At 40.8% G+C, this 12,752-nt stretch overlaps 1 protein-coding gene across 1 annotated transcript in view; it reads left to right on the forward strand.

Moving 5' to 3' along the window:
- Window positions 1-6,361: 6,361 nt before the first annotated feature.
- LOC124271166 (FYVE, RhoGEF and PH domain-containing protein 1-like) overlaps window positions 6,362-12,752 on the forward strand; it is a 126,985-nt gene continuing 120,594 nt past the window's right edge. Inside the window, exon 1 of the mRNA XM_046706244.1 lies at window positions 6,362-6,465. Within this exon, the coding sequence (XP_046562200.1) occupies window positions 6,393-6,465 (73 nt within the window). The 5' untranslated portion in view covers window positions 6,362-6,392. The remainder of the gene's footprint in view (window positions 6,466-12,752) is intronic.

Consider the following 12,752-nt stretch of genomic DNA (forward strand, 5'->3'; position numbering starts at 1 on the left):
CACGTTGTTTATGTTGAGCGCTTAAAGATTATTGAGATACACTGCTTCATATGCAGTGTGGTGTAGGAGGACGAAACCGAGCTGATTCATGCTTATATCACGTCTTGGGTTCCAGATATTGGCTACACACATAACACCCATCTTCTTGTCAAAACTCAGGGTCATCGGTATAGTATGAGTGAAGCTATTCTGAGGAGTATGTCCTCTTCGCACCAGATACCAGATTTGCTGATGTTACAGTGAGTGAGTGAATACGGTTTACACCGCTTTTAGCAATATTCCAGCAATATCACGGTGGGGAACACGAGAAATGGGCTGCACATTGTACCCATGTGGGGAATCGAACCCAGGCGTGACGAGCGGACGCTTTAACCACGAGGCTACCCCACCGCCGCGCTGATGTTACATACTTTATTGCGGACGACTTCGACGATCTGAACAAAGACATGGTTATCGTTGATGTATCAAAATGTATCCAATGCGGTTTAATCGTGAAACAGGATACTGTACAGTCGTTAGTGGACCCGAATGTGTTGAATTTCGCTCAGGACACTGTCTTCATCGGCGTCTTTATTCTTCAACTTCCTGTGTTGTTAAAACATGTTAAATAAACTACAACACACATACGTATACATATAAGGGATTGATACGGAAGAAGTGAAACGGGAACACGGTATTTTAGTAAGAAATAAAGTCGGTATATATGCTATACGTGCACATACTAATGGATCAAATAAATCAGGCGGGTTTTAAATGATATTGTACAAAGTTAAACTGCCATTGTACCCACGTTAGAAACATTACTGATACATGCATACCAAGACTACAAACTATAGTTCCCTGAAAGTGGTCGACTTTACTTCCAATACATCAGACATTAGTTTTATAATTAAGATAATTAAGTATAACACTCAATGTTTACATTTTTCAGGGTCATGTAATACTATATATACAAAATAAAGCCGTAGCAAAAAACAAGTTATCCAAGTGTTCATAATACTATGTACCAATATAAGAAGTAAGTAAAACCACTATTCATCCCTGCAATAAACTCCTACTCATGTTTATGTTTGAATTCTTATTATGACATGACACATACCTAGGCCTGCTTTTTGTAATAAAGCAAAAAGTGGTAAAATCAGATACAAAGAATAGTATTGACAAGCATAAAGACGATGAACGTTTACATGATAAACATTATCAATGTTCATGATACATTTGCATACTTTTACATAGTCTCATCATAAACACCTATAGTTAACTCCGACTTTGCATCGTTTGAAATCTTCCCAAAAGGATATAAGTTTGTACATTTTAGCCAGCAGTCAAGCAAATGTGCGTTCCATTAATGCCATTAGATGCTAAACACGAAGTTGAGCGCTCAACATATTAACTTATGCGCACAAGATACTAACTTGTGCGCTCAAGATACTAACTTGTGCGCTCAAGATACTAACTTGAGCGCTCAAGATACTAACTTGAGCGCACAAGATATTAACTTGTGCGCTCAAGATAATTTTTATTTCATGAGGTCCCTTCAGCGCTTCCGTAGAGAGGCAAGCCCCTTGCAGGAACACCTTCAAAATCCCTTCTACAGCAAGAGCACGTTTTGGCACTGACAATTTTTGACACAAATTCAGCTCATACATGTATTTGTTCTGGCTAATTATTCTTGCCTATCGATGTTTATTCAATACGAAAGGGCACAACAACATCAAAACGTCACAATTGCTAGACGTACAGATTCCAAATAAATTTCTTGACTTATTAATACGTTCGTTGCTGTTGAATTGTTTATGTTGCTGTTAAAGATTATGAAGCACAATGAGTGAGTGTAGTTTTACGCCGCGTTTATCAGCAATATCACGGCGGGGGGACACCAGAGATTGGCTTCACACACTAGGCCTACCCATGTGGGGAATCGAACCAGGGTCATCGGCATGACGAGGCTACCCAACCGCCCCGAAGCACAATGAAAGTATTTCATAATATATATTTTGCGTCTGACAAATGGGGCACGGTGGCAATTCCATTTTACAACATAGGTAACAAATATTGGGTTACTGGAGGACTCGACCGTGGTATTTGTGATATTAAAGGTCACATGCAACCAAAAAATCAAACATAATTAAAACACAATTATCACTTCTTCATGACATATAATATGCATTGCTGATTATGAAAATACAAATAAACAAAATTATAAGCGTATAATCGCAAATCAAAAGTGCAATATTTTGTACTTGGGTTTACCTCCCTCGAAACGAAGCAGCCGGGATACCGAGCCCAGTCAGAGCGGGTGGGTGTGCACTCAAGTGTAACGGCTGGTTCATTAGCAGATGCCGTCTTCACGGCTCATTGTGTGTGTATATATAGAGATGTTGGGTTTTGTAAATACATGCTCATTTTTTATGTATAACATTTTGCAATCAACAGACATCATAACATGTCATGTGTTCAAGTATCAGACCTGCCTGTCTGTGTAATTACATAATGTGACAGAGACCGAACTCGGGCCATAAATCAGTGCGATTTGTTTATGGTGTATAGCCTGATTGGTGTTAAGTTCAAATTGCATGCGGTCAGTGATCGCAGTTGTGTATTGAATATTGTCATTAGCAGACAGGCAGGCAGACACACAGGTGTCAATAAAACAAGACATTGAGTTTTGTCTGTGACAGCGACATATCTATATCACAGTTAGAAATTGTGTCAACGCTAAATAATGACATTGCTTTTAAGTATCGAACTGAGAAAGTGACTCGGTAAGAAGAACGTGTGGTGAAATAGACAAATGAAATTATATAAACAGTTTATTTACTGTCATAACATATAAAAGCTCGCGCTTGTGAGATATCAACAAAACATTATGAAAATAGCTCACACCAAAGCCTTCACCGAGTATTCACCAGACAGCCCGCTTCCAAGTTGCGCGAACCTATTTCACTGCGCACGTGCTATGAGCGCAGCCCAGCTGTTGAAACCCGTATTCCCCAGAAAAGTCTGGGGAAAATTAGTGAAACGTTTGAACTCCGATTTCGCGCGTTTTTTTTCATCGCGTTATTTTTCAACTTTATAAGATGAATTTGCATTTTTGACGATTTGTTTCGGTAAGTCCATACCGAAAGGTATCAGAATCTGCAAAGTTGTGTTTTACGTTGCATGTGACCTTTAAGGTATCTGTCAAAGGGGTATAAGATCTCTCAAGACGAGAAAACACGAATGGCGGGCTGGCGGGATACGGGAAGGTGTGACTGACAGTGTCTCAGATTTTATCATTCGCGGCCCAAGACAATAGTCCAAATACTCTTTAAAAACAACTCGTGATGATCGGGTTAAAATTGGTGTTCAGCAACCCATGCTTGTTAATGTAAGAGGTGACTAACGGGACCGAGTGGTCAGCCTAGCTAACTTGGTTGACGCATGTCATCGTATCCCAATTGGGTAGATCGATGCTCTTGGTGTCAATCACCGGATTGTGTGGTCCAGACTCGATTATTTACAAATAACTGTCCATGCAGTACGGCGTTAAACAAGTAAACAAACAAGGAAGCCTTTTAATTTCAATCTGTCACATGTCATATGAACAACATACCTAAAGTAGCGTGTTTCATAAGGTGCTTATTAAACTTCCCGGTTAAATATACATTATAGCTGGTTGCTATGGATACTCATTATCACCATGCATAGTCATGACTTCTATCTGATATATTCATGAATAAAATCGTGATGAATGTTTACACACTGAGACACACTGAAGGAACGTGCAACCAAGGGGCCATCCCCTTCATGGTGATGCTCGATGTCGAGTTGTCACGAACAGGATGACCATTTTACAGGCTTTGCATCTGCAAATGTATTTATTTTACAAAATTCATAAACAACCCAATAAATAATCTAAAAGCATACCGCAGCAGACAGTGACTGCATGCTTAGACGAGTGAGTGAGTTTAGTTTTAAGCCGCTTTTAGCAGTATTCCAGCAATATCACGGCGGGGCCCAGAAATGGGCTTCACACATTCATGACATTGTATCCATGTGGAGAATCCATTACCTAGATGACGTACCGCCTGGCTCTGCCCACATATTGTAGGGTCAGTTCACCCAAATGCACACCTACGGAGCATGCGTCCACAGCCACAGGACTATCTTGGAGCAGAAATCTTACTAAAGACGATCTAATGTCAAACTGCCATTAAAGGTCCACCTCCAGTTTCTATAGTTAAACCAGGAACACCAGTAGAGGTATATATAGGCCTGCGTGTGAAAACATCCGTCAAATAAGTTTGTGAATCGTTATGTCCGGCTGATGTATCTTGACACTTGGGCAACATCAGCTGCGTTGAAGGCTGAAGACATTCAGCCAAATGGACTTCTGGTGCACATGATGCTCAAAACGTTCTTCGACTATCTGCACAAATAAATATAAAATCTCACCAAGAGTATTTTGTATGGATGAGTTGAACACAAGTCGAAAAATCTAAACTTATTATTATATTTTGGTTTGCATATATTTTTAGTGTAAAACATAAGGGTGAGGTCGTATTTATGTTTCAGTTTGTAAAGATTGAAAACCAGTGTCATAGTGCAAGCATTTGTTTAATCAATATCAAAATATAATAAATATATTTTTTCACATTTCTAAAATTCAAAAATGACGCTTTTGAGATTATCGTTATTGGAAATAGGTGGCAGGCAGCCACTGAATGTAGTGCAAACATCTATTGTCTGCGTTCTGTGTGACGGTTTTACACCCTCAGTGGGATATGAAGTTTATACTGAGACGTCCGAAATACTATACCCTAGAGCATGAATTTTAAAAAGCAACTCAAATCTAGAATGATTTAGTAAGTCTAGATATCCGAAACTCTTGGACGAGATACCTAGTGTATAAGCAATATTCACAACTGGTCATTGCCCTTCCGTAAGTCATGGGATAACAAAGTTCTACAATCATTAATTTCTTTGGATTTACCTCTTGTTGATGTGCTGCATATTTCACAAATGGATTTCATTTTCATAAACGAGAAGTTGTTTGATATTGATTATTCTAACTGGTATTCACAACTATGGGATGATACTGGCTGTTGTAACGGCAACAAACTACGAACGTTCAGGCTGTTTAAGACCTTGTTATCAGTATCAACATATGTCCGCACTAGTTTCAATAGGTCGCAACGAAGTACCCTGGCCAAACAACGATGTGGAACTTTCCTCTGGAGATTGAGCTTGGTCGTTTTTTCACGGTCTAAAATCCCTCTTGCATGAACAACGGCTATGTAAATATTGTAAGAATGGTGCAGTTGAAGATGAGGTCCATTTTCTAACGAAATGTAAATTACATATATATTCCGATATTAGGTCAGTTTTATGGCAAAATGCACGCTCTCTGTTTAGCTTGATGACTCCTGTCGACCAGACTATTTTAATTATGGAGTGCGATAATGTAGTATATCCCTTAGCTGCTTCAGTGTTACTTATGTTTAAAAGAAGAAAATTATTACAACGTATGGTATTACACCACCCACCTTTTCTCAAAGTTTTTCTATGTGTGTATAGAGGTATACTTTATCTATGCATTGTTTTATGGATTTTATGTGTCTCGTAGGCCTGTAAAGGCCGGCCAGATGTTTTATATGTGATACTGAAGATATTATATATTATGTAAACATTTGCGTGACACAATAATACAATTATTTCTCTCAACAACAAAAATTTCTCTCTTTATTCAGATGAATAATCGCGGAAACGCAGATCTCTAGAAACACCGAGCAAGGTCGTACAGATGACAAAAACAACACAGGTTCCGTGTTCAGTGTTTCCTCGGGACAACGGGAAGCCATATCCGAAGTCCTCCTTGGTTTTGTGAATTTCAAAGAAACATTGACAACAAATAACACCAGGCTAAAACTTCCACCAGAATACATACAAAAGTAGGTTTTAATAAGACTGTTGTTGGAAAATGATCAAGTAACTTTGTTCAGAAAAGTACTATTACATCAAATTAGCATCTACTTCATGTGTAGGGTCCAAAACAAGTTATTTCAATCAAATACATTCTGACATATTGTCAGACATGAATTTCAGCCAAGAAACACCTGCAACAATATGGATTTATATAAGGCTTGCCTGCATATATGTTAGCAACTTTACGGTAAGTTTTTTTTAAGAAAAACTGTAAATTATACTGAAGTAAATATTTCCTCCAGTCAAACGCTCATTGCCTTTAGTTTTTTCGCTAGTTGCGGGTTAGTAATGAGAGACAATGAGGAAGTAGGTGCTGTGTGCCTTCATCGAATAGTGGATATTTCAGTTGTGAGCCGTGATGTGGCGGTCATCCATGAAGTGTGGGTGAGGATACGTGTGTGACGGGATTCCGTCCCCTATTCAACATGCAGGTGGTACCACGGAAAGGGTGTGTACAGAAGCCTGTACCCCCACCAAGACGACGTAAGCCAGGACGCGGTGAGTATAACAAGTCTATATCACGTAGACATACATACAAGTTGCCGGTGAGGTAATAATCCATTAATTCATGGAACGGAGAATACGAACGTACTTGTCATGGTAACGCGTGCGTGCGTGCGTGTATGTGTGTGACTCGAAATTACACTCTCAGAGTTGAACGTTACACTGTCCACTGTGGAGGCTTGGAGGTTAGCGGGAGAGATCGCTGACTGTTTGTCTGTCATACAGACCCTGAAGCAAATATATCCAAAAAAGGCGCAAGTCTAGATATCCACAGCTTCAGGAGAAAATGAAAAAAGTCTCAGGGCTCTTTTTCATTATATTTCATTTTTATTACTATGACCCTTTTTTCTGTAAAATATGTTCATTTCAGAGACTATTTGTCAGTCTAGCTGACTGTGTGTGCTGCAGATTTGGTACCTTGGTCTGACAGTGTGGGTTCGAGTTCCAAATGGAACTAAAAATGTACAACAGTGTGTGATTTACTAAGAAAGTGTAATCCCTATATAACGTTGCCACTAGTGTCCATTTGGTCATGACACAACTTGAGGCCAACATATACAGATTCATCTTGGTTTAAAACAATATGTTCACACCCTCTTCGACGATTTCTGTCGGCGGTCACGATCAAAAGGTAATTGACCAGTTGGACAAAAGCGGTCGAAATACACATTGAACTTCTCTTCAGTGCGCAATTGAAACATCCTTTGATGTGATCATGCATCTACCTTGCCAGTGCAGCATTGAATGCGTAGACTGGTTTCCAACACAAGACTGGTTTCCAACACATCAGATTGTCTGTCACTGTTTACTGTCTGTGCCAGACTAACATTTAGTTTCTAAAATGAACATATTTGAACAGCAGTTGAAAAGAAGCAAGGAAAGTTCTTTCATTTTCAGAAACTGCAGTGATCTAGACTCACATTCTGCAGACTTGCATGGGCTGTACTGGGTATGTTTGGTTCAGGGTCTGTATGACAGACTATGTCTGTGGCAATATGTCCAGCGTGTAACTAACTAACCACCCATTTCTATTTTGATGGTGCGGGCCGTGTCAGTTTCCTCATTTTAAAGAGGATATTGAAAATAACATCGAAACACAGTGTACATGTACTTAGAGCTCTGTTGACTGGTTTCACACCGAGGTCTCGCCCGCCTTCACTTCACTCAACCCCTGAATGTTCATAAACAGCTGCCGTTTGTGTTCCACCACACTGTATGATCTGATGTAGAGAAATCTCCGACACACACACGCTAAGGTGTTAGGTAAAGTTACAAATAGGAGATACATACATGTGTGATATATGAAGTCAAGCTTGATGTCTGACATAACATACTGACATATTTAGTTCAACGTCTTGTTTGGAATATCAAAAAGATAATTATATAGGTATATGGGGGAAACTCTGAAAACATTAAATTTACAATGTATAGCGTCTTTTAGCCTTGCTCCAAGGCTTTGCTGAATGCTATAGTATGACCAGAAATTATTGAGCATTTTAGGAATATGTTTTAATTGGATTTCTAGTATAAACAACCTTGACCAGCTATCAAGTGCTTGGTTTCATTCAAGAGAGACAACTCCGTTAATCCTTTTTCATTAGTTTGTGAAGACTTATCCCCCTTTGTTTACTTGCTAGCAGACGACATTTTCAGTGATCCTCAGTATGGATGATTTAGAGAAGAGGAAGTTGATTTTAGAGTATTATAACAAGGACATCAGATCAGCTAAAGTGATTTCAAGTAGAACAGGCATCCCTTTGTCCACTGTTTATCGTGTTTTGAAAAATATTGCAAGTGGACATGGCATTGAGCACCAGGGAGGCGCAGGTAGGCCCAGAATATTGACTGTCGGTGACAGGAGGCGGCTTGGTATTCTTGTTTCTAAAAACAAACGAAGGAGTTTAGAAAACTTAAGGCTGGGTTTGATTGATAGAGGAACTGTGGCTGTCTGTAAGGAGACAATTAGAACTGAGCTGCATGCAAAGGGTTGGCAGAAAAGTCGAGGAATTCCATCACCGATCATGAAACCTGAACAAAAGGAGTGAAGGTTGAACTGGTGCTTACAGCATAGAAATTTTAACTGGGACAATGTGATTTTCTCAGATGAAAGTTCTGTGTGGCTCTTTCCTAATACACTGAAATTCTGGACCAAACAAACTGAAAAATCTTTGTATCAGCGCCCAAAGTACAGTCCGAAATTTAACGTGTGGGATGGCATATCTGTGTTAGGGGCAACGCCCCTCTGTGTATTTGAAGGGAATATGAACAGTGAGCGGTACACAGATATTCTCGAGGGACATTTACTTCCATCTGCTCACGTGTTCTATGGAACTTTTTTTGATTTTCCAGCAGGACAACGACCCAAAACATCGTTCAAAGCATTCACAGGCCTGGTTTCGGACCCAAAATATGACATTATTAGATTGGCCAAACTATAGCCCTGACCTAAATGCAATAGAAAATGTTTGGGAACTTATGAAGGAAAGTGTCAATAAGAAAAATCTGACAAATATTGCTGAAATGAAAAAGAGAGGTGGTCCGATATTGGGACAGCATGGACCACGACTTTCTAAATTCTTTGATCAGTAGTATGCCCCGCCGCATTGAAGCCTGCATTGCTGCCCATGATGACTTGACAAAATACAAACTGTCTTTGAATCTGGAGTTATGTTCTGCTAATATTCACATTTAATACGTGAGTAATGAGTGAAAAAAATATAAAAATTTACAATCTTTAAATTCTCAATAATATCTGGTTGTACTGTAAGGACATGGGTGTATAGTAATTCGGTCCTGTAAAGAGGCAAGTCGAAGGAAGCAGTCTGTCAGAGGGACAATGTGTGCAATATATATACATGTATAGATTAGAAATTATCATTTAAACTATTAACTATTTCCTTAGAGGCTTGTGCAAGTCTAATCACCATTGAACACCTTACGTGCGTGGTAATGACAGTTAGAATATGACGTAAAATGTTATTTTTAATATATTACGAACAGGGAAACTGAGTGTCAAACTGTCAGGTTGATAATACAAATAACTGGGCGAAGACGGACTTGCAACTGATGCAACCATGGTTGATTGGGTACATGACTACGTACATAGTGTTTCATCAACGCTGACATCCTTTATGTTAGGCCAACCAGTGGTTAACAGCATGAACATCGACCATTGGCACTGGGGCACGATGACACAGACTTGACAGTCAATACGCCAACCGATCTTCATTTTACCTGTCTCTTATCAAGGTAGCCTGCTCCTTCTGACCATGCTATAACCATAGGGATGATGGGGAAAGCAGGCCGTAAGGGCGTGGGGTATCTCAGGATGGTAGGGAAGGTATATATAATTGAATACATATATACTGAGTCAAAAAAGAAACTTCACATTCTTTCTTCAGGGCACTATAAAGAACAAGAGATGTTAAGATGGTTAAATTGTTATTATTTTATTGCTGAGATCTGTGTGATGTACTCGATACACTGACAGTGCCATAATCAGTTCCATTAGGCTACACCGCCGTTCCAAAACATGGGTATACAGAATGTCAAGTCACAAGAATAAAAATGCGAAATTTCTCAGTTCAATATCGTGTATGGTCGCCCCGCGCATTCACCACTGCCAAACACCGTCTCCTCATCGACTGCCTGATGCTTGTGAACACGTGGTTGGGGATTCTGCGCCATTGCTCTTGCAAGGCAGTGCCAAGTTCCTGCAAATTCTGAGGTTGGTTCCTAAGACCACGAAGCCTTCTCCCAAGTGCATCCCAAACATGCTCTATTGGATTAAGGTCAGGGGAACTCGATGGCCAGTCCATGACGTTGATTCCAGCGTTTGGAGGGAAATTTTGTGTCAACATCGCGGTATGCGGCCAAGCATTATCATGCTGGAACTGTAGACCTGGGCCATGAGCCGCCATGAAAGGAACGAGTTCAGGGGTGTGAGCACCTGGTCGCGGTAAGCAGCAGCTGTGAGGTTTCCACGGATGACCAGAAGTCGGGAACGGTTGTTCCCACAGAAAGCACCCACACCATGCAACTTCCGCCCCCGAATCTGTCGACTTCCTGTACACAACATTGGGCATACCGTTCACGACGTCGTCTCTTGACTCTATGCCTGCCGTCCGCGAATCTGAGGGTAAACCTGGATTCATCGCTAAAGACGACTCGATTCCAGTCTCTCTGGGTCCATCGGAAGTGACGTTGGGCCCACAGCAGACGTTGACGTTGATGAAACGGCGTCAATATTGGCCCACGATATGGACGTCGAGAATAGAGATTGGCAGCCCGCAACCGATTTCGAATGGTCTGTGAGGACATTCGACCTCTAAACATCTCAGCCCTGGTTCGTGTAGCCGGCAGAAATCTGTCACGTAGGTGACGTAGGACGATTTGAAGGTCTTCTGCTCGTGACGTCACACGTGGACGACCCGACCTTGGGCGATCAGAAGTGGTGCCAGTTTGCTGTGGACGACCTCGCAAGTCATACACAGTACGACGGCTGCATCCCATTGCTCTTGCGACGTCAATAACTGATCTTCCCGCTTGCAACATGCCAATGGCACGTTCACGTTGCACATTTGACAATCGTGGCATTTCAAGTACCGTTAGCACTGTGGTTTAAAAGTGTTTTTTCAATTCTTGAGGCCAATGCAAACACTCGCATATGAAGAAAACTTCGATGCGAAGATCACGTGATCGACTGCACGTGCAAAACCTGATTTGGCACTAACGTCATTTGAATCTAGACTTGCTTCAGTTAGGGCTTTAGTAGGCAGTAGGGAAAATAATGTGGTTCAGGGACTGTGGTTCAGACAGACTAGGGAAGGTAATGCAGTTCCCCATGCTTGTATCGAGACCCTTCAAAATGTCTAATGGGTGCATGATTAATCTCGTGTCTCCTGGTGTTGGTTGATCTTTCCTCATGTTTTTAACCATCGTTCTTTGTTAATAGGCATTTCATTTCTAATTACTGTAGTTTGTTTGTTTATTGTATTACTCCACATTGAGCACAATTCAAGCCATATGAAGAATCCGTAAATGATCGAATCTGGACCAGAGACTCTAGTGATAGAACCCGGATCTTTGGCGTGACGAGCGAACGCTTTAACCACTAGGCTATCCCACGGCCCCGCGACGTTAGTGAAGGCTGTGGGTCGTAACACCCAGGATAATGTAACATATGTTATATTTGGGATAGAATATTTAGTCAAATACACATTCTGGTATTTTCAGGGGTTGAGTCCCCCGGAATTCGAACCCACACACGTAATCGCCATCACACCCTGACACTGTGGGTTCGAATCCCGGAGAGAACTCAACTCCCACATAAGTACTAGAATCTGTACTTTACTGAGAAAGTGGAATCTCAAATATAACATATGTTAAATTACCATAAGTGTTATGGACCCGCGGTCTTGACCACGTTTTAATTTGTATTTATAATTTGGATGATGTCAGTGTCAGTGTCAGTGCTTGCCCTTTACCCTAAAAAGCTGCAGGCCCTGAGGACCCAGAACCAAAACAAGCTGTTGGTCCTGATCAGAATGTGTAGGCCCTAAAGTTTAATATGGAAATAATACTCTTAGTTATTGGGGATGAAAAAGCTGTCGGCCATAAGGACCTGCAGAAAACAAAAGCTGTGGGTCCGAGTGGTTTTCAGTCGGCTTCGGGCCGAAGGACTGATGTTAATTTCGAACGCTGCCCCGTGGAAGATTGTGTTCCTTCTTCAGACTGGTGCTGATGATTGTTTTACGTTTCTGATTGTTCAAACTATTGTATAACTGACTCACGTCCGTTGTGGTTCAAGTTGCTCTTCCTGTGTCTGTCAGGAAGGATACAGGAAGGATTCTGTTCCATTCAAAACATTTCGTGCAGTATGATAACTTCTACTTCCCAAAAGTTTTTCTTTCTCTAATTTCAAAACGTTTGTGTGTATATCAACGGAAGCATGAACGAGAATTTGAGGAGTCATGTTAGGATGGCATGGTAATTATTTTCGCGTAAGAGGGAGGCGGGAGTGGGGGGAGGGTAATTAGTCTAATATGTCTATATTCCAGACTACAACGCGAGATGTAGAATAAGTTGTATATATGAGTACATTGTGTGTATATATTATGTTCCGGTGTGGGTCGAGCGATACTTTGATCATTGCTCCATGGGACGCCTTAGCATTACCTGGCTCAACCGGTCGCACACATGGAAATACTTAATGTTAATCCCATTTCAGAACTCTTGGTAGTCATGGAAACCGTTTCTTAAACATTGATTGACAGTTGAAG

The sequence above is a fragment of the Haliotis rubra genome, unplaced genomic scaffold (genome assembly GCF_003918875.1).
Source record: "Haliotis rubra isolate DU_JTF1 unplaced genomic scaffold, ASM391887v1 Scf158, whole genome shotgun sequence".
NCBI classification, from domain to species: Eukaryota; Metazoa; Mollusca; class Gastropoda; order Lepetellida; family Haliotidae; genus Haliotis; species Haliotis rubra.